This window comes from Paramisgurnus dabryanus, chromosome 19, assembly GCF_030506205.2.
Source record: "Paramisgurnus dabryanus chromosome 19, PD_genome_1.1, whole genome shotgun sequence".
In the NCBI taxonomy this organism is placed as follows: domain Eukaryota; kingdom Metazoa; phylum Chordata; class Actinopteri; order Cypriniformes; family Cobitidae; genus Paramisgurnus; species Paramisgurnus dabryanus.
The window spans coordinates 20,426,881-20,453,995 of NC_133355.1; the positions used below are offsets into that span (position 1 = coordinate 20,426,881).

Genomic DNA, 27,115 nt, shown 5'->3' on the forward strand with positions numbered 1-27,115 from the left:
GGGTAGACTGAGCACAGGAAACCAGCTATGCAAATCTCCACCTCACTGTTTGAGCATGGTGTGTCCAGGTCACAGCTAAATGTTTGTGTGTCTGTGTGTGTGAGAGACGCTGTGTGTTTTAAGTCCATGTCTGTAATATTGTTATTCTGTGTGAAACTTAATCAGCATTTTGCTTTAAAATCACTAACAGCTGCCGGGAGGGAATTTAAAACATCATCTTGGAATTTTAAGCAAGACAAAAGTAGTCAGAATATAGGACTGTTCTTGATTTATTAGTAAGACAGTATTCAATCAACAAAACTGAGGTAAGAGTGGTATAAAAATAGTGCTTTAGTCAGTCCCGGGCAGCATATCAGGCAACTGGAGTGTGGCATGCAGATCGCTAACATCCGGCTTCTCACCCTATTGCGTGTCAATCTGTCGAACCCTCGGCCTGTCAGTGTGTGTGCGTCTAAGGACCACCAAACGGTAAGTAGTGCTTGCTTTCTATCTTAGCGTTGCATGCTTTTTGACCTAGCAGCTTTCTTTTAAATCTGTTGTTTTTCTCCTCTTTAGGCCTATACTGTAATTTAGCATTTGTGCCATTTACTGTAATTTAGCCAATTTAGCCATTTGTGCATATATTTACACACTGCAGTACTATGACGCCAAATAGTTTCTTTGCATGTAACACTTTTACTGCATTTGTAGAAATATTTTGGTTTGTACATTTGAACTTGACTGAATTTATATTAGCATCATGTTAATAGATTCTTCCTACTATGGTGGTGGGCACTATTTTACGTCATTTACTGTCAATAAAAATGCACCACAAAGTCAAGTTAGAATCATTTTTAATATTCCAATATTTATGCATGTATTTCTTTTTACAGAGCCATGGTATCATCATTGGAGTAATTGACCTTGGAACCATGGAAACCTTTCCAGTCTTTCAGGCAGCACAACGTGGCCTCATCGACCAGGACACTTGTCATGTACTGTTGGAGGCACAACTGATCATGGGTGGTCTATTCCAACCAGATTCCCCTGATATTCTCACTTTAGACAAGAGTCTTTCCAGTGGTTTGATTGATAAAATCACCTACCAGTCACTGGTTGAGTTGGAAACTGCACTGTGTCTTGCCAACAAGGCACAATTTACTGAGAGTCAAGTATTACCAGTAGCTTCTGCTATGGAAGAAGGTGTCATAACAGAGCTGGTGGGGCTCCGCATACTTGAATTGCAGGCAAGCACTGGCTGTCTCAAGTTTTGTGGAGAATTAGTCAGTCTGGATAATGCAAGGCAGCGGGAATTGCTGTCCGACACTCTTTTCCATAAGTTGCAGTCCTGTCTTAACCGTCGAGAGCTAATTGATCCAAATACAGCAGAAAAGCTGAGACTTGTTGACTTTCAGCAGCGTTGTGTTATCAGTGAGGAGACAGGTCTGCTGTTGCTTCCAGTTAAACAGAAGCCAAGTGGAACTGTGTGTTTATCCTCTGGCAGAACGGTAGGAATATTCTGTGCTGTTCAAGAAGGGCTCATTGACAGACACGTCACAATTCGACTTCTTGAGGCTCAGTTGTTTGCAGGAGGAATCCCTGACCCCCGCTCAGGACACAGATTGACTGTGAATGAGGCTGTGCAGCATGGCCTGATAGATCAGGACTTAGCATGCACCCTCATTGCACGGCAGTTGCAAGCAGGAGGAATAATAGATCCAGTAACCCGGGAGCGTCTACAGTTAGATGATGCCATACAAAGAGACCTTATATCTCCACGCATTGCCTTACGTGTGTTGGAGTCTCTCCAGTCTTTTAGGGCAATACTGTGGCCAGAATCAGGGGATATGCTCTCTGTAAGTGAGGCGTTTCAGCAGCATGTTGTCAATAGAGAGCTTGCCCTGAAAGTGTTGAGCAAGCGTCATTCTGTTGGTGCATTGTATCTACCTGAGAGTAGGCAGATGATCCCTCTAGATAAAGCTAAGGAGGTACTTGAGGCACAGGCAGTAGATATCCTAAATCAGACTCAGTTTCCAGATGTTCTTCCACATTTGACGGATTCTTTTTACATGAACCGATTGTGTATGGGCTCTGCCTCCTCTTCATCATCACCTCCCTCGCATGCAGACATCCAGTTTGAGTCTTCTATCACAGAGGAAAGCAGGTCAAATGAGAAGGATCAAAACCACCTTCTTACTAACTTAATGACCCACAGCTACATAGATGCTCACTCAGGAGAAAGACTTATACTGCTACAACCAGAATTGGTAGACATACTGTGTGAAAATGTTCAAACTACAAATCTTGCAACAAGACCAGTTCAACAAGAAAACTCTGAAGACATTAGAGTTAGAGGAGACAACAAATTTGTGACCATGTTTCAGGGCAGTATGGAAGAAAACGCTATGTTAACAGAGGAGAAGGAAGAACCTATGATTAAAAAAGATAAAGTTGTCAAGATTAACACTGAATTGAGGGAGACTGAAGAAAAAGTAAAGAAATATCTTGTACCCTTAATAGGAACAGATAGAGCCATTGAAGAGCATTCCCCTAAATCGGACTGGCAAGAGAATGTTTTGTCATCAGAAAAATATGAAGAACCCAAGATTAAAAAACAAGAAATTGCCAAAATAAACACTGATATTAAGTTGGAAGAAAGAGAAGAGGAAGCTCTTCCACACTTCGTAGGCACAGGCACTTTAAGAGACCCCTCACATCAAGCAGAGTGGCAAGCAAAAGATCTCTCATCAGGAGAACATGACAAACAAAACAATAAAAGGGAGGAACTTTCCATTAGGGATACTGATATGGAAGAGACTACAGAGGAAACGGACGATGATCTTGCACCCTTGGCAGGCACAAATGTTGCATCTATGAAAAAGTCACGTAAAGAGATTTGCCAAGTGAAAGTCCTTTCATTAGAAGGGTATCAACAACCCAAGACTGAAATGTCTAACAAAAAAACTGTTATAGGAGAATCTACAGAAAGAGCAGTGGAAGATTTTCCAACATCAAAAATGGCAGACACAGGCAGTGCCTTTAAAGACCCTTCACATAAGGACAACTGGCAAGAGAAAGCTCTGTCATCGGAAGATGATGAAAAACTCCATTATAAAGGAGGTGAAATATCCACAAAGATTAGAGAGACTGTAGAAATAGAAAATAAAGGTCTTCCTCTCTTGGAAAGCACAGATAGTGCTTTAATAAACCCTTCAGATAAAGTGGACTGGCAAGAGAAAGTTCTGTCATTAACTGAAAGTGAAGAGCCCAATGACAAAGAAGACCAAAGTCCCAGGAAGAACATTGAACTGAGAGAGACTATAGAAAGAGCAGAAGTAGATCTTGCAGCTTTGACAGGCACAGTTGAAGAGGTTTTGCATGCAAATATTCTGTCATCAGCAGAATATGAAGTCCCCATGATTATAAATGATACAATTCCCTGTAAGAACACAGATATGAGAGAGAATATAGAAAGAGCAGATGAAGATATTGTACCCTTAAAAGGCACAGACAGTGCTTTAATTGAGACTTTACAGAAGGATTTATGTAATGTAAACATTTTGTCGGTAGGGGGATATGAAGAACACAAGAAAACTACCTGCAAGGACTATGATACTGAGTCTGTTGAAGGAACACCCTTGACAGAGACAGGTACAACTTCTACAATGTCTTCACATACAAGTCCATCCTTACTAAAGACTGTATCAGACAATGGAACTCATTATCAAAATCAGAGTATCAATTCCACACTAAATGAAGCTGAAAATAAAGAAAGGCTAAAAATGGAACAACCAGAGAAAGGTGGAAATGTTGTGGAGATGACTGATCAAAAAGTGTTTGAAATGGGTGAAAGCAGTTCTCAATCCTCATTCCATGAAACAGCAAAATTGACACTAAATAAAACTGAAAATAAAGAAAGTCTAAAATTGGAACAACCAGAGAAAAGTGGAAATGTTATGGAGATGACTGATCAAAATGTGTTTGAAATGAGTGAAAGCAATTCTGGATCTTCATTCCATGAAACAGCAAAATTAGGACAATATGACCCATCAAAAATGAAGACTTCATCAGTAGAGCTGAGTGATGATGAAAAGCTTGAATATATGGCTATGGAACTGCAACAAGATGGTCTTGTAACTATTTGTGGACAGAAAGTTATTTTGGATGAAGCTGTGGTGCAGGGTTTGCTTCCAGGTCATTCTGAATCTTCATTCCATGAAACAGAAAAATTAGGACAATATGACCCATCAAAAATGAAGACTTCATCAGTAGAGCTGAGTGATGATGAAAAGCTTGAGTATATGGCTATGGAACTGCAACAAGATGGTCTTGTAACTATTGGTGGACAGAAAGTTCTTTTGGATGAAGCTGTGGTGCAGGGTTTGCTTCCAGGTCACACTGCAATTAGGCTTACAGCAAAAGCCAAACTTTTTGGTGGTTTTCTGGATGCTCATGCTTGCAAGTCACTTAGTTTTGAAGATGTGATGCAAGAAGGCCTGTTGGATGAGGACCTGATGACTTGTGTTCTTTGTTCAGAAAGGATTTTAGCCGGTGTGGTAGATGTGGAGCATGGTCGGCTCTGCTCAATAAAGGATGCTGCTGAGGCAGGCCTTTTGGATGCTGATACAGCAGCTCATCTTCTTGAAGCCCAGGTTGTGTCTGGAGGTATAGTTGATCTGCGAAGGGACAAGAAAGTATCAGTTACCCTTGCGGCCAGCCTTGGGTTGATTAAGGAGAATAGTAAAGAGGAACTTCTTGCGCTGGAGAAGTCATGCCAGGGAAAATGTTCAGATCCAGATGCAACACACACTAAGTTGGCATTACAGCTTCAGATGAAAGGAGTGGTGGACCCTAAAACCAAAACAGCTGTGCCTCTAAAAGAAGCTCTTCAGACAGGTTTGATCAGAGAGGAGGAGGCTCAGCAGATTTTATGCCAACAGGTTGCGGAAGGTGGCATTTTACATCATGGCTCTGGTGTTCGCCTCAGTGTTGTGGATGCACAAGATCAGGGTCTCATCAGTCACACCATAACTCCAAAGTTAGAGGAACTTGAAAGAGCTTTCAGGGGCCAAGAGCAGCTTAGTTTGAATCCAGACGCTACACTTCTTCAAGCATCTACAGGTTCCATTTATGATAATGCATCAAAAACTAGGCTTACTTTGACTGAGGCTGTTTCCAAAAGCCTTATTGATGACAAAATCGCAAACAAAGCTATGACCTCACCCACTCTGAAAAGCGGGTTGTTGGACCCTCATAATGCTCGTATTGTGCCCTACTCTGAGATGATAAGCCAAGGTAAAATTGACATTGAGACAGGACAGAGGTTCCTTGAAGTAAGACCATTCAGAGGTATTCCAAATAACCAAACGTATGAAATGATGACATTACCGCAAGCAGTAAAGAAAGGGAAAGTTGATCCCATACCTGCACTCAGAGTACTTCAGAGTCAAGCAGATACAGGTGGTATCATTGACATTGACAATGGAAAGCGTTTGCCTCTTCCAGAGGCTGTCAATAGAGGCTTTGTTGATGAAGCCATGGCTAAATGTATTGCAACAAATCAAGTCTCGAAAGGGGGGCTGCTTGATCCAGCCACTGGACGGAGGGTCTGCAGCATTACTGAGGCAGTTCAGTGTGGACTTATTTCCAGAGAAATGGCTGCAGAGATTTATGTAGATGAAGATGCGAGCAAACCAGTCTCCTTAACATATGAAACATCTTGTCCTGCTGTTCCTCAGGTTGCATCAGGGCAGGTTAGCCCTGTAGTAAGTACACCATCTCTTACAGAAGCTGAAATTAAAACTGCTGATCTTCTGACAAAAGAAGAACTTGAAGTAACCTCAAGCGTTGACATTTCTGAACACAGTCCTAACTTAAAAAACAGAGAGCAAGTTCTTGATGCAACCTTATCACATGAAATGACTATGCAGAAGAGCACTGACACTGAAGTTGAAGCTCAAGTCCTGACTGAATTTGCTTCGAAAGCAGAAAAAAGGCTTAAGCAGGCCATTGAGGAGGCAAATCCCCCTAAATCCAAAGATATCAAATCAATTCAGCCAAGCTCTGACAATTTTCCAGAGATTTCTGGGATCAAATGCCAAGAGGTGGCCAATAATAACTTACCACCCTCACCAGACCATACCACAGAATTAGAGATCCAGAGTCAGAAAGTAAGTGCTCTCTCCACTACCAATTTGTCAGACACCACAGATTACTTGCACAAGGAAAAAATCACATATGTAGAGCGAACAGAAAGAGATTCAGATATCCAGAGGCAGCCTGTAAACGAAATTGCAATCTCAAAAGCCATTATTCCTGAGAACACAGATAACTTGCACAAGAGGGAACAAGCCCCAGAGCAAACAGAATTGCATAGTTTTAAAGTAAAAGCACATGAATCAAAGTGTGAAATAGAGGAAAACAAGGACAACCTGATGACTACATTAGATGTATGTGCTTCCACTCCAACAAGAGCTGCTAATATAACAGGAAAAAAGAAAGGCAGGGGAAAAAATGGTAAGCAAGCTAAATTGGAAAATGAACGTGATGAAAAGTCGCAAGAGGTCTGTCAAACCATTGTTTCACAGAGATGTCTCACAAATACTGATGATAGTGAAAAAGATGCTGGTCAAAAGAACGTAAATGATGATAAAGTAGAAAAGGTGACCGAAAAAGAGTTGTCAGAGACAACCCATACAAGTGTTAATGTGGCATCTGTGCCAGGGAGAGATGAGAATGCTCAAGGCATAGCTTTAAAGATTACTAGATCTGCTAATGGAACAGAGACTACCAAGCAATCTGATCATAGGGAGTATAATGCAAACAATGCAGTCCACAAGGAAAAGACTCCAATACAGCACAGTGCCACAACTTCTATAGCAAAACCTGAGCAGGAACCAGAAGCCACCCTTAAGGATCTTGGTAATGAACAAGAGAAGAAAAAGAAGAAGAAACATAAAGGTAAAAAAGCTAAGCAAATGGTTGTTGTTGAAGTTGAAGGAGCAAGAGAAAGAGATGAGGATGTTGAGAAAGAGCAGAAGACTGTGATTCATGAGGTCCAACCTCAAAGCAATCAATCGAATGAAAATGAAAGGCAACTTGAGAAAGTCAACCAGGCAAAGGCACAGAAAGAAGTACTTTTGATGAAAGCTAAGGAAAGCATTCTTAGGAAGGTGTTTGAGCGAGGGGTCAGTGAAAAACAAGCTGCTGAAGAACTAGAAGCAATGCGGCAGGTGGCCAGCAGTGGAGAACTACGAGTAGCCCCCAAAGCTGAATCCATTGAAAAAAAGAAAAGCAGTAAGCTTCCTAAAATTAAGAAGGATAATAAATTACACCACACTGGGCAAGAGATGAAGGATCAAAGGCCAATGCTGAAGATGACAGAGCAACTACTACCTCTGTCTGAGTCTCGTGCTTGTTCCACAGTTGAAGCACAACTTGACAAACAGAAAGAAGTTCAACACGACAGTCATACAAACACAGAATTAAATGATGATAAGAAAAATCAGCATATGTCTACTAAGACCTCTGATGAGGTTGTGGACCAGCAAAAACTGATTACAGTCCAGAATTTAGATTGGCAAGTAAATGGCAGAAAAGCAGAAGAAGAAAGCATTGAACCGTTATATACAGAAGATGGAAAGTCTTTAGACACAATGGCTGAATTGACATCATCAAACATTTTGGTATCTGATGGTCATGAAGATGTAAAATCAATAGTCTACAAAAGTGTCCCTGATATCATGGCAATAAAGGACTCTGAAGAGTTTTTGTTAAGTGAGGTGTCTTCTCACAAAGGACAAGAGACCAAAACACCAATAGACAAAGTAAACAGTGAGCCTCAACCAGACAAAGAAAGCACATATGAGCCTTCCATCCAAGAATCTAAAATATCTAGACTTTCTCTTGTTGAGGAGATCCCAGAGTTTGATACCACAAAGAGAGAAGAGGTAGAAGAGCATACAGAGGGTTTGGTGGAAGGGGCGCCTGAAGAAATTCAGATGGTAACTGAACAAATGAACAGGGACTCTACAAAATCTAGGAAGGTATGTAGTTCGTTTTTCATTTTAAAGGTGACATAGAATGATTGAACGGAGTATTTATCCTTGTTCTGTGATGTGACATGTAGACAAAAAAAATTTTGTTTGGGTCTGTAATGCCTTAGAAGCTTCCTAAAAACCTCTCTCAGATAGCTCTATTAGGGTGGGGCATTTTAAACAAGTGGTTTTGCACCTATTTGGCTCCCCCTACTGGCTTAACTTGCAATCTCATTACTCATTGGCTGACTTTGCTGCCACTCAAAAAATGTAGCCAATTATTTTAAAGTGGAGGGGCAGTTAGATGCCTGTGATGTCATAAGCATCAGTTTTTCCGATTGGGCCGTTTTCTGGCTGACATTTCTAAAAGAGGAATTTCTATGAGACTGAGATGTTTAGCATGTCTAGCACTTTTTGTATGTTTGTGAATGTGGGTAGACTACTATTATTCAACAAAGACAAGGTAAAAATTGTTTTTCATTCTCTGTCCCCTTTAATTGGTCATTTTTGTATTTTGGATACAAGTGTTTTTTTTCTCTTTTAGTCCTCACTTGCTCGCCAAGAGTGCTTAGAACATGACCAACAGATTGTGGCTCTGCTCTCCATGGTGAGACACATCGAGGTGCGTCTTAAACAACAGCAGCAACAGTCTGTTGGTCGAAGTCTCGTTGCACTAGATGACATCATCAGACAGACAGAGGTAAATGCTTGTTATCTTCGACATGTTGCAAAGTCGACTAATTTTCAAACTTGCACAACAATGGGTAATTTTCATTTCATTTTCATTTCAGACCCTTTGTCTGGAAATTAGTGACCTTGAACCAGAAGTGCACAAAAAAACTGAAGCAGCCAAGCATCTCCTGAAGTCTAACCCTCAGGATGTACCACCTCAGTTGCTTACAGCCCTGGAGAAAGATGAGCGAAGTTTATCTCGTACGTACAGTGCAGCCGTGGACCTTTCCCAGAATACTTTGAAGGGATTGCAAGTACAACGAGATGCACAAAAAGTAAGAACAATTCTAAAAAGAAAGGTTGGGATAGAAGCAAATAATTTTTTTTAAAATCATTTGGATATTCTTGCAGGAAGCTGTAAGTAATCAGCTGAGATCTCTAAAAGAACGAGTTGACAACATTCTCAGCTGGCTTAAGAAGACTGAGACTCAAATGGAGGAAGAAACAGGGGTAGATGAGCAGACGACAAGAGATAAAAGCATTTCTGATAAGATCAAGAAAAAGCAGCAATTGTGCAAGGTAAAAAAGCAGTGTTCGAATTGACAGGGGCTGGGGTGGTCCCAGACCTGCTATAAGCACTGAATGACTTCCACAAAAATATAAATTAGGGTGGTCCCATTTTTATAAAAAAAAAAAAAATGGTTAGAGTTTGATCCAGAATCACAACTTATTTTGTGAAATCACAGCGACCCTTTAATGATGGGTGGCTTGGCCGGGGGGGGGGTGGGTCTTAACTAGGAGACCCCCATAATCTTAATTCGAACGCTGTAAGATAGTAATAATACTGTATATTGATGGCTTCATGTTGTTTTTCCTTTTGTGTGTCATGCTCATTTTCGTATGCTCTTTTTCTCTCTTTAGGAACTACAGAATGCTCTAGCAGCCCGATCCAATGAAGTCAGCACTGTGGCATTTGATATTCAGGTGTTTATCTCTGAGCATGCTCAGGATCTGTTACCTGATCAGAGCAGGCATCTTCTTGGACACCTGGAGCAGTTACAGAGGCTCTTCCACCAGGCTGTCGGTCACACTCATGCCAGAGCAGAGGCGCTGTCAGCCCAGCTGCTGAGAGAAGAGGAACGAATAAGAAATGAGCAGAAAGAAAATGAAGAGAAACTGGAGAAAGAGAGACAAACTACAAGAGATAGAGAGGTTTGCAGAAAGATGAATAATTGCTTGCGCTGTCAAATTATAAACAGAAATTGTTTTGTTTTTGCTTGTAACTTTGACCATGCTAAATTGCTTCACTAGCCACTTGCATTAAAGGATTAGTCCATTTTCTTAAAAAAATTCCAAATAATTTACTCACCACCATGTCATCCAAAATGTTGATGTCTTTCTTTGTTCAGTCGAGAAGAAATTATGTTTTTTGAGGAAAACATTCCAAGATTTTTCTCATTTTAATGGACTTTTATGGACCCCAACACTTAACAGTTTTAATACAGTTTAAAATTGCAGTTTCAAAGGACTATAAACCAGTGGTTCTCAAACTGGGGGCCGGAGATGGTGCCAGGGGGCCCCAGTTTTATGAAATTTTATAAAATACATAAATTTATCATGAATTCTGTGTAATTCAACCTAAATAAAAAATAAGCTAACTAACCAACAACACCACATTGTATAATTTAATGTTTTGTTTAGTTAAAATGTAAAGTTTTAGAACTGTTTTTTGTCATACATTTTCTTTGGGGGGCTGCCAAGGAATGCACCATACAAAAGGGGGGCTGCATGCTGAAAAAGTTTGAGAACCACTGCTCTTAATGATCCCAAGCGAGGCATAAGGGTCTTATCAGGGAAACGATTGTCATTTTTTGCAGGAAAAATAAAAAAATATGCACTTTTAAACCACAACTTCTCATCTTCCACCGGTCCTGTGACGCGCCAGCGCAACCTCATGTAATTGCATAATGACATCGAAAGGTCATGTGTTACATATATGTAACGCACATTTGCGGACCATTTTAAACAATAAACTGACAAACAGACATTAATTAGTATCATTCAACATACAACAACATTGGAACGGTCCTCTTTCTCCACACTTGTAAACACTGGGGCGTAGTTTCGCATACGTCATCCGTGAATTGTGGTTTAAAAGTGCATATTTTTTATTTTTCTTGCCAAAAATGACAATTGTTGCACTAGATAAGACCCTTATGCCTCGTTTGGGATCGTTTAGAGTCCTTTGAAACTGCACTTTTAAACTGCATTAAAACTGTTAAGTGTTGGGGTCCATTAAAGTCCATTAAAATGAGAAAAATCCTGGAATGTTTTCCTCAAAAAACATAATTTCTTCTCGACTGAACAAAGACAGACATCAACTTTTGGATGACATGGTGGTGAGTAAATTAGCTGGATTTTTTTAAGAAAATGGACTAATCCTTTTAAGTAAAAAAATGTCAGAAGTTGACCACAATACTGATGGCATGCACGTTGTTTTCTCATAAAAATCTAACATTTTCTGTTTGTTCGGCTAATTTTGCAGTGCCAGTATTTCTGATAATCTGTTTTGTTGCCACTTGCATTTTAAACTTGATTTTGCTAACTGCATGTGAGTGGCCATAACACGTTTGTATTAACCTGTCTGCATTGCTCTTACAGATTTGCCAGAGAAGACACGTTTGGAAAAGACTAAAGATTTAAAAGTAGCCTCATTGTGTAGCGTGCTTGTTGCTTTTCTGTCATAGAGAAAGAGAGGAAAATATCAGACTGAGATGTTTTGTTATTTGTCTAAGGTCTTTTGTTTGCTACGGGCTTATTGAGAGAATGTTGTGTTTGGATGCTTTGTGTGGTGACTTTGGACACATTATGCTCAACAGTGTACATTATATGGAGTTAAAATAAGTACTGTGAGAGTTGGGATTAAAAGGAAATCATGGGATAGGTGTTTTGGTCGCTTATAGTTAGTTATGATTATAATTGATCAATTGCAGATTGAAATATTTTGGATGTTCTTACTTTTCTAACCTCTTTTCTTGATGATGGGATGTAGGTGGTGGAGCAGCAAAAGGCAGAATGCTCTCAAAAACTGGAGAATCTTACAATGTGGTTGGCTGGTGCTGCCAGCCTCCTGGCCAATCAGAGAAGGGGAGCAGAGACTGATGATGTAAGCACATTACAACAGAAGCAAAAAGAGCTCAAGGTGAGATAAAAAACACATCTGATGTTTGCTTCTGAAAACTATGATATTTAAAATACTAAGTTATTATTAATTTAGCAAAACTTGAAGAACCGTCGATTTAATACGTTAACCCTCAGTTTTTCAGACGAGGTTTAAAGGAAATATTTTCTTACCTCAACTTAGATGAATTAATACATACCTATCTTTTTCAATGCGTGCACTTAATTTTTGTACAGCTTGTCGTGAATGTGTTAGCATTTAGCCTAGCCCATTCATTCCTTAGGATCCAAACAGGGATGAATTTAGAAGCCACCAAACACTTCCATGGTTTCCCTATTTAAAGACTGTTACATGAGTAGTTACACGAGTAAGTATGGTAACACAAAATAAAACGTTAAAAATGAGAACTATATTGTATTGTGGAAGAAGTTTGCAGCACTTCGCCTCGGAGCGCAGTAACATCATCACTCCTGACTACTCCACCTCTCGCTCAAACGTTCGTCAATATTACTGCGCCCGAGGTCAAAGTGCCTATGTTTCATACAAACCCTCAATTTTGTACCAAATAACTATAGGAGGTGGAGAAAGACCTTCAGACCAAAAGTGAAGCATTAATGGAGACTATGCGCTCAGTGGAAGAGTTTCTGGCTGAACGGGGTGACAGTTTGAGTCCTGAAGAGAGGAACAAACTACAGGACGCTCTTTCACAAATGAAGGAACAACACAATTCACTTACAAACTCCATCCACTCCTCGCTTGACCAGGTGGACAGTGCCATCGTCACAACGCTTCAGCAGAACACACAGAGAGTATGTTTTTATTCTTATGTGTTTCATTTATCAGTATTATTTAATTTTTACAATAACTATCATCTGCTTTGACGCAAGGCAAAAGCAGAGGAGCAAATGCAGGAAACACAAGAAAAAATTGACACGCTGTTCAGAGAATTGTCATCACTGGACGAGTCGAAGAGGAGGTCGAAGGAAGAGACTGTCACACACTCTTCATCATCTGTATCAACAGAAAATGCCCTGAATTCTCATAGTGACATGCTTCAGGTAAGATTCTTCATTTTGGTCTAGTTTCAAATGGTTTTAAGGTCAATTTTAAAGTTCAAGAGTCAGTTTTAATAATCTTACTCGAAGGTATGATCTGATTTCAAAGTCCGCTTTGAAAAAATGTCAAAATAATGCTGCGTTCCAGGCAGGTTTTTAAACCCGTGAGTTACGACTTCAAAACCACGACTCACGACCCTATGCGTTCCAGGCAGCCTGTAACTCGTGTTTTTACAACCTTCTACCGGTGAAAGTGCACTGGAACGGCAGTCAAACCCGTGACTTCCCACCCGTGAACTCGTACTAGATCGATGTACTCCCAGTTCAGAGTCGTGAGTCGTGGTTTTGAAGTCGTGAGTTACGGGTTACAGGTTGCCTGGAACGCAGCATAAGTTTAGTCTGTTTTAAAGTTCAGCAGGTTACGTTTTTTATTTATTTCTGAAATCTGTTGTAAAGTCAAAGTTCACTACATTGATGTTTTGTCTCTGGTTGGTTCCACCAGACGGAGCTGCAGCAGTTACAAGCTCAGCAGGCTCACCTTCAGCAAGTGGCCCAATCCGTCCGCTCGCTGCTGGAACAGCCCGACTCCAGCGTGCCACAGGAAGAAAAGCAGCGCTTGCGTGCCAAGCTGGACCAGCTGCAGAGTCAGCATCAGGAGAAGCTTCAGAGTTGTCAGGACAGACTGAGGCGGGCAGATGCCCTCAGAGATGAGCTTGCCAAGTTTGTACAAGAGCACGGGAACCTGGGAACATGGCTAGATCAGAGCGAACAAGAGCTACGCTCACTCGGGGAAGGTGAAACTGATGCTAAAGGCTTGAAAGACAGGATGGAGGAGCACAAAAAGGTAGCAATTTGTTTAATACAGTATTTAAAGGTTCATTGTGAAACTTCTAGCAGCACTTAGCGATGAATTGCAAGCAATGGCACACCCCTCCTTCTCAAAATGCATAGTGAAGCTATTGTAGGACAAACACATCATCTTCTGAGACAACGTAGTAACAAAATGCGATCTATAGTTGTTTACTGTATATTATATTGCATTTCTGTCAAGAGATCCTCCTAGTCCCATATTGCGCGCACCTTTAAAACAGTATATGCAGCGGTACATAATATCATGAGGAGAGAGGGTGGGTGACAAAGTAGCTAGCTACTGTAAAATGCTACAATGTACAGTCTTGTTTAAATCATCTGTTCTTTGATGTGTTTTGCCTGTGCTATAATTTGAGAAAGACCATTTGTTTCACCGTGTTTTACAGCTTTCGGAGGATGTTATCTGTCACAAGGCAGACCTGCGCTTTGTGACCATCTCTGGCCAGAAGGTTTTGGACACCGTACAGGGAGCTCTGGAGAGGGAAAGCAGTACCGATCCCGCTCTTGAGGACGCTAGGCAACTAGTGAGCGAGAAGCTCCAGGATGCCACCCAGCGCTATAATTCATTACATAGCAAAGTGGGTACAACACGAAAAACTATTTCTGTCAATCTTACATAACATGCAATGCAATGTTTGCAGACTGACATATTAAATACTCTTCTCTCTTCAGTCTTCAGAACTTGGCACCCGTCTCTCAGGTCTCCTGGACCGATACCAGCAATACCAAGATGAGGCTGGATCTTTGGGCTCCTGGCTGAGCGCTCAGGAAAAGAATGAGAGTATATTCAAGCCCAGCGGAGAACAAGCTGACACGCAGGCGCTTCAGCGTGCACTCAGTACCGTACAGGTTTGATCATTTTGCAGAATAATAGTAGAAAACTTGCCGTGCTTAAAGTTTGACCACCAGATAGATAAACAATGCAAATGGCAGTTATCACCCAAGCGCTTACCATAAAAAAATCATGCAATCTCTTCTCTGCTTTTACAGGATGAGTTGGCTGAACGTACTGTACAACTAGAAAAGGTTAAGAGAGCAGGAAAAGAGCTAGTTAACAGCCAAGAGTCCCCTACTCTTCAAATAGCAGATATTAATAACACTACAGGTAATTTTTTCTTTTTTTAAGTTAATTTCGTTCAGCAAATGAACCAATTCAGGTTAAAAGTCCAATTCATTTATTTTAATGTGAGACTGACTGTACATCATCCCTTATATGTTTAAATCTTTCTCGTTTTAGATGCTTTGGAGAAGCGATTCGAAACTCTGTCTGATTCAGTTTCACTAAGAGCCGAGCAGCTCCAAACAGCTGTTGCCCAGTCAGTAAGTGTTCAAGAGGGGCTTAAAGCACTTTTGGCATGGTTGGATGGCCTGCCTTTATCTTCGGCCCCAGTTCAGCCTACAACTCAAGCAGTTCAGGATGCTCTGACACAAAATCAGGTATTTTCTTATTATTCTCTCTTATTTTATTTGTCAGACATGTTAACATTTTTCTAATGTCAAAACCACATGGTGCTTTTTCTCCAGAAACTACGTCAAGAGCTGCTTTCGAGGCAGGGCAGCGTAGATGCCACATTCGACTCCGTATCAAAGCTGTTGAAGTCCGCAGATGCATCAACTGCAAGTGGCCTGCAGGGGGCACTGCAGGATTTGACTCAGCGCTACACAGAGGCCCAGGCCAAACAGGCCGAAAGAGAGACCGAGTTACGGGCGCTTTTGCCCAAGTTGGAGAGCTTTGAGCGCCAGAGCGCAGACCTCCGCAGCTTCACGCAGAGTCGGGAAAGAGCTCTCACGCCAGTAGGCCAGCCGGACTGCAGTGTGGAGGACTATAGACAGACTGTAGAGGTTGGGGAATATTATAAGGCTTTTGACCTTATATAAAATGTATTTTATTTTGATTATATTTTCAACTGAATTGTCTTTTTCTTATCAAAGGAGGTGAAAGCAGAAATTGCACAAGAATCGGGTCAGTTAAAGTCATTTGTGGAGCTTGGTTCAGACCTGAGCCAATCTGGGATTTTTGCCAATGCCCAAAGCCTTCTGGACACAACCAAAGAGATTTCTGAGGAGTTTGCACATCTTGAATGCAATGCCAACGAGAGGTAAGTTCAAAGAGTTGTGTAAAAATTATCTTCCACATTTCAGTTCTCTCTCCAGACCTATAGGTCAGAGGAGGGAGCAAATATTAGGATTTGGGGAGCTGAAGAACCTGTTTTGTTTAACCATTAATATAAAAAATTTAGAAATATTGTTAATGTCCATAGCAGTTGCATTCCCAAATTAAATAATTTGTTTGATCCCCAGAAAACAAGCGGACTGAATTTTTTTTTACATTGAATGAAGACCAAGCTGGTATTTAAAGCTGCAGTGTGTCAATTTTAGGAGGATCCTTCGACAAAAATGCAATATCTATATTATCAGTGGTGCATAAAGACCTTACATAATGAACCATAATGTTTTTATTACCTTAGAATGAGCTTTTTTATCTACATACATCGCGGGTCTTCCTTAAGTTGCCATATTGCACTACCATGTTTCTAAAGTAGCTTAAAAGGGACACTTTAAAATATATATATATATATATATATATAGCTTCCCTAGAGTTAAACATTTTACCATTTTGGAATCCTTTCAGCCAATGTCCGGGTCTGGCAGTACCACTTTAATCTGTGCTTAGCATAATTCATTGATTTTGATTATACCATTAGCATCACGCTCAAAAATAACCAAAGAGTTTCAACTACTTCTGTAGTTAAATCGTGTAATAAGTCTGACACATAAATGTAAATGTAAGATATCTCATGGGACCTCTTGTAATCTAGTCCAGATTTTTGTTTGTATTTTTGTATTTGTACTTCAACCACAGTTTAAAAAACTGTTTATGTCTGAACGTGCTTTAGTTTTTTCCAGAAATGTAATGCCGTGCCATCTCTAATTGACTTGATCTTTGACGTGACAAAAATGCCAGTCTAATAAAACGATGTCTCAGGCATAAAAATAGCACCATGCTAACCTAATTTGACACTTTGTTTATAATGGAAAGCATTCAGACACATTTTTTCTTCAGATGGCACACAGTGGCTGCAGGCATTTCGGAGAAATAAACATTCAGCAGTCAGCCATGTGACTCCACATATCTCCTGGAGTGGGAAGTGGGATTATTGTAATATAAACTGAACGTAAACAGTAGCATGTTAGGACGTGACCTTCGAACCTGACCACTCCTAACAAAAGTAGAGGCGCACTGGCCACACAAGAGTCTGGAGTGGAGTCTGGTTCTGCTCTCACACAAACTCTTCATCTATCATAATAGACTTAAAATAGCCACCTCCTCTGTTGCTTTATTAATAGAAGGGATAATTGGCCAAACATGTCTAGTTGTGTTCGTTTACAGTAGATTTTAGCTTTGATTTTCACCTCTTTTTTTTCAGGTTATTTTTTATGGCACTGTCAACAACCGTTGCAAAATAGTGCACGGAAGTATTCAAAAATAAATACTAATAAAAAAATTATTATCTGTTTTCTTCCTGTTCATTTTCTATAATCTGTTTTATTTTTTGATAGCATTTTGGGATGTGTCCACATAAATTTTAATTTTATTTGTTGCATACGTCAGGGACTTCAATAGTATTTCTTATTTTAATATTTATTAAATATGTATTATTTAATGTTTTAAAGGGGACATTTTACAATACTTTTTTAAGATGTCAAATAAATATTTGGTGTCCCCAGAGTACATATGTGAAGTTTCATAGGTGTGAACAAAAATGTGCCGTTTTGGGTGTGTCCTTTTGAGTTGAGTTGATCTCTGTACTAAATGGCAGTGCCGTGGTTAGATATTAAGGGGCAGTGTTATCCCCTTCTGACATCACACGGGGAGCCAAATTTCAATGATCTATTTTTTCATATGCTTGCAGAGAATGGTTTACGAAAACTAAGTTACTGGGTTGATCTTTTTTTCACATTTTCTAGGTTAATAGAAGCACTGGGGACCCAATTATAGCCCTTAAACATGGAAAAAGTCAGATTTTCATGATATGTCCCATTTAAATGGGATAGTTCACCCCAAAATAAAATTTCTGTCATCATTTACTCACTTTTTTTACTACCTTACAAGCCTGCATGAGTTTCTTTGTTACACAAAGAAAGATATTTTTAGCAATGTTTGTAACCAAACTCTGACTTGTCTTCCATAGTATTTTTTTTTACTATGGAAGTCAGTGGTGCTGCTGCTTCCTGCTTTATTACATGGGATTTGTTCCTCTAATGCATTAAGAAACAAAATAAAACTTTCTGTTGATGAAAAGTGTCATGTATTCGTCTAACTTGTCTTATGCTTTTCACAGGTTCGATTGCATTCAGAGCTGTGCACAGCAGTTAGCTCAGTTTCGCTCGTGCTCTGGCTCCCTCCTCAGGTGGGTGCAAGCAGTGCAAGAGCAGCTACCATGCAAAGAGCCCAACCTCAGCACAGAAAGCCTGCAGAGGAGAGCGCAACAGCTTAAAGTAGGACTGCACTTCTCACTATTTACAGCAGTCAGACACTCAGTGTATGTTTATAGTGCAAGCAAGGAGCTTAAATTAACGTCGTCTTCTCCTCCTAGGATCTGCTCACAGAATGGGAAACCCAAGGAAGTCAAGTTCAAGAGTTGAACAAGAGCGGTTCACAATTGGAGAGCCTTGTCATTAACATAACAGCCCCAAAGAACAAGACTGGTAGGAACGGCAATAATGTGAAGGGCCAGGGGTCAATGCTCTGTGTTTGTCTGTCTAGTACTTGTAGTGAACATGAAGAGCTCGGATGCAAAAACTTTCTGACATGTCTTCTTGTAAATAGGCATTTTTCATCAGACTCTTAATGGATTCTGCCTATAAACTGGTGTTTCTGAATGACCTGAGGCCCGGATTAGGCAGATTTGAAGTGAAAGTATTTAATGAACATATAATATGTGCAGAGAGCAATTGGGCAATATCATGGTGGTGTTTAGCGGCTTTTGCATCTGAGCTCCTCAATACAGAAAAAATAAAAACTACGGGTATGCATATGAATAACCAAAAAAAGTGTGGTACCAAATAAAGTCTGTGTGCATATTTTTGTGTTGATTTTGTTTGGCTTATTGTGTTTGTGTGTACTGCTCAAGCATGTCTGTCGATTACTGTGCAAGTGTCTGAGCGTGTGTGTGTCTCTCCCAGGTGTTCCCCACCTCAATGGTGCTTCCAGTCCCAGCAGTGTTAATGGCATTCACACCTGTAAAGGTGAGCTTTCTCCTACACCTTTAACCCTCTGCATCACTTTAGTCCTTATTAAAGGGGGGGTGCATGATCTCTGAAGGCGAATGTTGGTATTTGAAATCACCTAAACAAACACGCCCCTACCCCAATAGAATCTGCCCCACACATACGCAACCCAGGCAATGATGTCTGTTAGTAGACACGCCCCTTACTGCTGATTGGCTACAAGTGTGTTTTGGAGCTCGGCCTGACTCCCTTTTCCAACATGTTTTTCAAAAATCATGCACCCCCCACCCCCCTTAAACTTCTTAACAACTTTTACTTGCCTTTTCCCCTCCCATTAAAACTCCTCCTAGTCTTTCTCAATCTTTTTTTCTCTTCATGTTTTCCTTTGCATTGCTTCTTGTCCTGTGCTGTTTGTTTGCTTTCAGACCTTGGTGTTATCTATGTCTATAGTCATTCATGATTTAAATGCTGAATCATCAGCTTCTGTAAATATTTCTGAAGTGTAGGCACTTTCCACAAAATGGTTCAATAACTGAGACGTGTCAAATCTATAAACTTAGAAAATAAAGGGATAGTTCACTAAAATTAAATGCTATCATTTACTCTCCCTCATGTTGCTCTAAACCATGTCTTTATTCTGTTTAACAAAAAAAAAAGATGAATGATGGTAAGCACACATGTGATGGTGCCCATTGACCTCCATGTGTTTGTTTGTTTTTTCCACTATGGAAGTCAAGAGGTACCATCATCTGTGTACTTACCATTACTTATTAAAATATCTTTGTGTTCAACAGACGAAAGAAACTCATACAGGTTAAAAACAGCATGAGGGTGATTAAATGATGACAGAATTTTCAATTTTGGGTGAACTGTCCCTTTAAATAAAATCGTTACCTCACTTTCTGTAATGCTTTAGAAAGGGTCCAGCTAATATTACATCTAGGCTGTCTTTATTAAAAAACAAAATTGTAATGGAGGTTAGAAAAACAAGAACAAGGTTTTCATTAAGAATGAAAATAATATGCATTCCAAACATGACACAATTTAGGAAGTATTTGGCCTGCTTGCTCTCATTTAGCTTACATTACAATATCTTCTATCTCACCCTTAGACCTAACAGAGATCCAGGTGTCAGTGGCAGACGTGAACAGCAGGTATGAACAGCTGGGCAGTGACTTAAGGGAGAGAAAGTGTAAACAGGAAGCCTCGCTTGACCTGCGGCAGAAGGCCAGACAGGGGACCGAGGCGCTCGTCCAGTGGCTGGGCCCTCGTGAACAAAGCCTGATCCAAGGCCAGACCGCCTCACCCTCCCGGCCAGAGGTGGTACGTGCTCAGGCCCAAGAGACCAAGGTAACTTTCTTAATAAGATATTTTGGCGTATATTCTTCAACTTTTTAAATTAGTAGCATCCCAGACAGCAGACATTTTCGGACCGGATCCGCACCAGATCTGTGCCAGAGTCGGCAGCTTTGGTGCAGATCTGGTCCAGAGTCGTCTGCAGTATTGGATGGATGAGGAGATATGCAACAGTTGTAGTTTTCTCTGACTATCATTATACAGTATGCGATTATATTGACATGCCGTTATCTTCGTCCAGGCTTTAATCTTAGAGCTCGCTGAGCATTCTGGGAAAGTGGAGGATCTCAAGAACATCCTAAAGCAGCTAATCACAGAAAATCCTGATTCTCCCGAAGCAGAGACATGGAAACGTCAGCTTGAAGACTTAGGTCAGTGAATGAGGAGAGCAGTCTTTAAAATGTGGTGTCCCTGCATAAAATGGATATAAATATATCTCAGTTTAATGGACTTTGTCCCTACAGCAATTACTTTGTAACTGTTTAATGGTGGACTACACAGAACAATGCATTCATTTGTTAGTCATGGGTCGAGAGTTGTGTACTGGGAATGGAGAGCAGAAAATAACTTACATGTCAGATACCCTGAACATCTGCTAATAACATTTTTAAACAATTTTATCCAAATCAGAGTGCATCATTTAGAAAGCATGCAGATGTCTGGCACACTTAACAAGTCCAGTGTGTCCGAACAAATGCACATCAATGTTCTGCACTCCGTTTGCTGCCGGGAAATACTGTATGTTCACTAAACCAGATTGTTTTGTGTCTAGTATCATAATGGTCTGTGCTTCTTGTTATCTTTAGGATTTAAGAGTGATTCATCATAGAATTTTAGTGTTGTCATGGTTTTTAAAGCAGTAATGTTAGTATGGTTTCATGGAGGCGTCTATCCGGTTATTGGGACATGTCATATAAACAAGCCCACTGTTCTCCTCTCTAGACTCACGGTGGAAGAAGGCCAATCAGACCGCAGCACAGAGGCAGACTGAATTGGAGGCGTGTGCTGATAGGCTGGGTAGTTTTGCATCAGCAGCCGGTCAACTTGGCCCATGGCTGAGAGAGAAGGAGCTGATGATGAGTGTGCTGGGCCCACTAAGTATCGACCCCAACATGCTTAACACACAGAAACAGCAAGTGCAGGTAAAGTGGTTTGCAAAATGTTTAAATATTAATGCTCACATAACACACGCTGTTTCTGCTTACCTATAGAGTAGTATTACATCCTTCATTTATCCAAAGAGTCTTTAGTTTCATCAGATTTATAAAAGACAGATTATCTGTACAGATTCTTTCCGGATAAGCCTTAGCCCCTGGAGGCGTACTGCGGGTGGAGCAAGTCCCGAGCAAGCAACACACACAAAACATTATCTAACTATCTCTGTATCTTATGATTCACTACGTTTCGTTTACATTATATGCACTTGCGCGAAGATTGCCAACAAAACACACTTTTATTTACAGCATGTGACTCATGACCCGGATGGAACCTCCCAATTTCAACGAAATCTAGCCTCAAAACAAACACACCCACACAACTCCGCTGCCACACCGGATAAACAAACTATATCCATTGTTTCCATAAGGCTGGGTTCTTTAAGAAGCTGAACAAGCTTTAATTTCTCTCCCAAACAAAAACTTCTTTGGCATTGTTGATTTGGTGTCAGCTCTTAGTTGGTGTGTGCATGCGCTACCGGTAAAAGTGCCCATATAAGGACTTCCACTGTACTTCCTGCACTGATATTACTGCACTGATTAAAAGAAATAAAGCAAGATTGTTACGTATGAATCTTTCATGTTTAAAAAAAAACTTTCCGAAACTTGTACGAACTTTGGCAAAGTGCATTCAGCACAGAAATACTCCACCAAAAGTCCAACTGCGTTTTTGACACTTTGGCTATGTTTACCATAAAGAATCCATCTCTTTAACAGTGTTAATAAGTCAGAATGCATAAAATAGCTTTAAACCCCACCTTTAAGAAATTTCACAAACTTATTACCCTCTTTCTCCACATCAGTTCATGCTACGTGAGTTTGAGACCAGGCAACCTCAGTTTGACCAGCTGAGACAGGCAGCAGAAGGAATCCTCTCCCCATCCGCAGATGAGGACTCTGGTGATGGCAAAGATCTAGAGGAGGTGAGACGGGAGTTGGGCGACATTTCACAACAGTGGGAAGACCTCACATCTCGCCTCACCGGCCGCTCCCGGCACATCGAGCAGGCGCAGGGGACGAGCCAGAGTTATCTGGCCCTCCTCAAGGAACTGTCCCAGAGCGTGGCCGATCTGGGCGAGAGACTGGATGCGCAGGCTTCTCTAAGTGCCCAGCCTGAGGCGTTGCGCCGCAGGCTTCAGGAGACCGGGGAGATTCGTGCGGAGCTGGAGCAAAGGAGGAGTCAGCTGGCTCAGGCTGAGAAGCTGTGTACAGAGCTTAGCACGATTGTGGCTGAACCGTATCTCCGAGACGAGTTGCACAAGAGACTGGAGAGTGTGAGCGGTCCTCTGAAAAGCCTAGAAGAAAGGGCTGGTGAGTCAGAAACTTATAGCTGTATTAAGTCTTTTTAGATAAGTGTGAGTATATATTGTATTAACCATGCCCTTCCCTGCTCCTTCTCAGCTGATGGCTTGTCCCAGCTTCAGGCCACGCTGTCCAGCACTCAACAATTCCAGCAGATGTTTGATGAGCTTCGTGGCTGGATGGATGGGCAGGTTGGAAATCACACAGCTGCTACTTCTGAACCCTTACCTTGCCAACCTGATGCCCTGAAGAGCCTTCTCGTCCAGCAGGAGGATTTCCAAAGAAACATTGCACAGCAACGTGGGTCCTATGAGCTCATCCAGGCTGAAGGGACATCTCTTCTGGCATCCCTCCCTGCTGGAAATGAGCGATTAGCCTTACAGACTCGACTAAACACCTTACGGCAAGATTGGGAGGGCTTAAACCAACAAACCACCGAAAAACAAAATAGAATTAAAGAGACGCTATCCCGTGCCGAACTTTACAGACAACATCGCGATGAGCTTCTGCCCATGGTAACAGAATATGAGGCGAGGGAGACAGAGATCCATCCATCACTTGACCCTCCAACCTTAGACGACGCTTTGCAAAAGGCTAGACAGCTAAAGCTCGACCTGGATCGTCGGCGCCCCCTCTTGGATTCTCTAAACTCCGCGGCAGATCAGCTGCTTGAGCAGGGATGTGCTGGTGAAGAGAATGTGAGGGACGAGAAAGCCCAAGTTAACCGTAGGGTGGACGGGCTATCCGAGCGATTGCAGGAACGCACGGCCCAGCTGGATGAGTTGGGAAGCAGGTTAAAAGAGTTTGAAGACGGGAGACAAGCTGTGGAAAGACGACTGGAGGCCGCCAAGCATCAGATCGAAGTACAAGAGGCGCTAGGACCACAAGCCTGCAGCAATAAAAGCCTGGAGCGTCTGCGCAGCCAGCAGGAGTTGTTGAACTCTGTGCAGCCGCAGGTGGTTTACCTGCGTAATTTGGCTCAGGGTCTGGTGCAGGATGCACCACAGATATCCGGGGTCAGCGAAGACGGTGGCCAGCGGCTGTTACAACAGGCTCTTGACACGGAAAGAGAGTTTGAAGAAGTTACTGAGAAGGTGAGAGAATCTGCACATGATCAGTAGCCTTTGGTATGTGTCAGGACTGAGTTGGTAGACAGGATGTTATATATAACTTCATCCGTAGTTTATGTCTGTGCATGTACGTGTTTGCTGAAGTAAGACAGAATCTTATTCTGGCCGTGGGTCCAGATTTGGCTTATGCATTCCAAAGTGTATGTAGTCATAGTTTTGTAATCAAGACTGTACGCATAAACAATGTTTTTTCTAATATGCTTTTGGTGTATTTAAAATATACTTGAGCTCCAGACGCATGTTCTTATTAAACTCGAGCTACTAATTGTTATTGTAGTGTATATATAGTATCACAATTTCTATACTTTCAAATAACCACATGCCTTCTTTTCTACAGACTGAACAGTGCTGCTCATCCCTGGAGTCTCGGTTGCAGGGCGTGGGAGAGGTCCAGTCACGGGTACGTGACGTGTTCTCCCGCCTGGCTGATTTGGACGATGAGCTGGACAGTCTTAGCCCTGTAGGTCGAGATTCTGACTCCTTGGCCTCACAGGCTGATGCTGTCAGGGGTTTCCTGAGCCGACTCGATGCTCTTCGTGCTGAGCTCGAGGGTCATGGTGGAGAGTGCACTACTATGCTCCGTAGAGAGGGGAGCTCTCCAGATCTCCTGGCCCTCAGGAGAGAGACTGAGGCCTTGAGCAGACAAGCAGGCAAGCTGGGAGAACGGGGCCAGAATAGACTGGCACTCATACAAGCAGCAGAGGAGCGTGTGAAGGAGTTTTACACCCGTCTGGCTGAACTGCAGGGGTTGCTGGGACGAGCCGAAGATGGGCTTAATACACAGGCCGTTGTGGGGACGGAGGTGGACGTCATCAAAGAGCAACTGCAGGAATTTAAGGTAAGAACAGATTTAAGGTGTCTTTAGCTGAATTGGTCGAACATTGTGTTAGCAGCCCAAAGCTCATGGGTTTGATTTTCAAGGATCGCACACACTAATAAAATATGTGACCCCTTCTGGCAAATGGAGTCGCTATGAGCAAATTTTGTTTATTCTCTATTTAAAAAAAACTTCAAGATCATTTATGCTTTGTTGAAGTCTGACGAAAAAATGTCAGAGCTACACCTGTTTGAACTTATGAAATTATGAGAAAAATTCAGTCAAGCGTGTGTAAGATCATTTTCGTGTCTTAGGCCCAAGCGGAATCAGCGCCCAAAGATTTCCACAGAAAACTCTGCATAATTCTGCAAATTGAATGCCTGTCATTGACAAGCTTGAGCGTGTTTGTGACCAGTAACCATTTCATTGACAAGCACACATACATAGCCTATCCCTCGCATTTGTGAGCCGTCATTGACAAGTACATTAACCCTGCGCATGCTGTTTGCGTTGACCGTTTTTAATGATATAGAGCACAAACCATTTGATATTTGAGAATAAATAAAATGTACCGCTGAGGTAAGCAGATCTCACTTGACTTTGTTGTCTATGTGACGCGCGACAGTCAGCACATGATCGTTTCATATATGTTTACTACACGAATGCTCTTGTAAATATAAAGTTTACATTGCGTTGTAAAAATGATGAAATTATCTTCATATGTGCTAAATTCATAATGAGAACATATTAACACAAGCCTTTTTATTCTGCTATAGTATATAACACTATAAAAAAATGTATATACAAACAAAAATTCTATCTTGACATGCACATTATCTGATTCATGTTGGTCCAGTTTAATTCAGAGGACTCATTGGTTTGGTGTATTCACTTTTATAATGTAAGCCTTTAAAAAGTAATTATTTGGATGCATTAAAACATTTAGATGATTTTAAAACAGAAACCAAAGTATCATACGCACAAGTGCTTTGCTTCCGAAGGGTGTGCGTCATTTGTATAAGGAAATATTTAGCCTTATTTTACCTCTCAGAAAAAGTACAAATAAAGATGTTAAGATGTTTTATTACAATTTGAGCATTGGGATTGCTAGACGAGGGCTTAGTGGTGTATATATATTTAAAATCTTTTTTTCACTTCTTTTGCCAATAGCTCAAATTAGACTGGGTCCATTTTGAATTATTTAGGCACCAGGGGTCACATGTATGTTTTGAATCCACTGTAATTTCACTTTGGATAAAAGTGTCTGCCAAATGCATATATGTTTATTTGTGTTTAGACTTCATAGCTCAGTTACTGATAATCTTTTGCAAATTGCAATGAAAGCTGACCACTATTTAGCACTAGTGTTCACACACAATGCAAGCTATCTTAGTAGGACATCTCGGTGGGTAGTGATACTAGTTAGTAGAGTAATTATTAAGCCCAACCCTACACATTTTAATCAGGGAATAGGAAATGATAAGCTGATATGATGATGTTCCAGAATCCGGGAACATGAGAAAATCCTAAATGAAAAAAATGTGTAATGTTTGTCTGGAAAAATTTATTTTCCCTCAGGTGGACACTTTTCTATTGAAAGTGACTCATATCTACAAAGCAATCTGAATGCAATTTTGCACTCTCTGAGCTCTTTTCTCTTGGTTTTCTGTTGAAACAAAAGCAAGGAAATTTTGTTACTGTAGTGCGTTAGAGTTTAATGTTCGTGCAGTCTTTAATAAATCTTAACATAAAATGTCTCGCACAGCATGTTCTTGCTGTTTTTGTCTTCTTGTGGCTTCCTATGATGAGTAGAGGGAATGACAGATATCTCAGCTGTGAGCTGCTTGACCTTCCCTCCCCTCAGCGTCTGATGAGACGTCCGTATATCTCTTACTAATGCCTCTCGAGGGTGGTGAATGAAAAGAGAGTGTGAAAGACGTGTAGGTAGGAGTGGGCAGGAAAGCTGAGGAAATGACATCTGTGGTGGGTGTAAGAGACCCACAAGGAGCAGGAGAATGAATCAGTGCTTTTGTACAGCATATACTTTGATGAGACTGAATCATTGCTTCTTCTGACATTTTTGATTGCTCAGCAACAACAGGAAGTAAGGTGGTGTTAAGGTAATCTGGTACGTGCATTCAACTCTGAAACATTTGCTTGTTATTGGAGAAAAAAGTGAAAAGAGTTTGTGTTATATGTGTATCGCTAAGATTGTCTTCTATTGATTTCAGACAGGGAGCTTATTTAAGATGTCACCATGATGGACACAGT

General features: G+C 41.1%; 1 protein-coding gene across 12 annotated transcripts in view; it reads left to right on the plus strand.

The window, feature by feature from the left end:
* Positions 1-27,115, plus strand: part of macf1a (microtubule actin crosslinking factor 1a) — a 181,465-nt gene that overhangs the window by 103,350 nt on the left and 51,000 nt on the right. For all 12 annotated transcript variants that reach the window (XM_073812743.1, XM_065292458.2, XM_065292460.2 and 9 more), the window contains 24 exons: positions 873-8,024; positions 8,560-8,715; positions 8,807-9,022; positions 9,099-9,266; positions 9,609-9,899; positions 11,740-11,889; positions 12,444-12,677; positions 12,756-12,926; positions 13,426-13,767; positions 14,180-14,371; positions 14,466-14,642; positions 14,784-14,898; positions 15,031-15,230; positions 15,318-15,635; positions 15,726-15,892; positions 18,137-18,293; positions 18,392-18,503; positions 18,981-19,043; positions 20,137-20,375; positions 20,623-20,752; positions 21,324-21,523; positions 22,399-22,906; positions 22,997-23,991; positions 24,365-24,865. In XM_073812743.1, the coding sequence (XP_073668844.1) occupies positions 873-8,024; positions 8,560-8,715; positions 8,807-9,022; positions 9,099-9,266; positions 9,609-9,899; positions 11,740-11,889; positions 12,444-12,677; positions 12,756-12,926; positions 13,426-13,767; positions 14,180-14,371; positions 14,466-14,642; positions 14,784-14,898; positions 15,031-15,230; positions 15,318-15,635; positions 15,726-15,892; positions 18,137-18,293; positions 18,392-18,503; positions 18,981-19,043; positions 20,137-20,375; positions 20,623-20,752; positions 21,324-21,523; positions 22,399-22,906; positions 22,997-23,991; positions 24,365-24,865 (12,954 nt within the window). The remainder of the gene's footprint in view (positions 1-872; positions 8,025-8,559; positions 8,716-8,806; positions 9,023-9,098; positions 9,267-9,608; positions 9,900-11,739; positions 11,890-12,443; positions 12,678-12,755; positions 12,927-13,425; positions 13,768-14,179; positions 14,372-14,465; positions 14,643-14,783; positions 14,899-15,030; positions 15,231-15,317; positions 15,636-15,725; positions 15,893-18,136; positions 18,294-18,391; positions 18,504-18,980; positions 19,044-20,136; positions 20,376-20,622; positions 20,753-21,323; positions 21,524-22,398; positions 22,907-22,996; positions 23,992-24,364; positions 24,866-27,115) is intronic.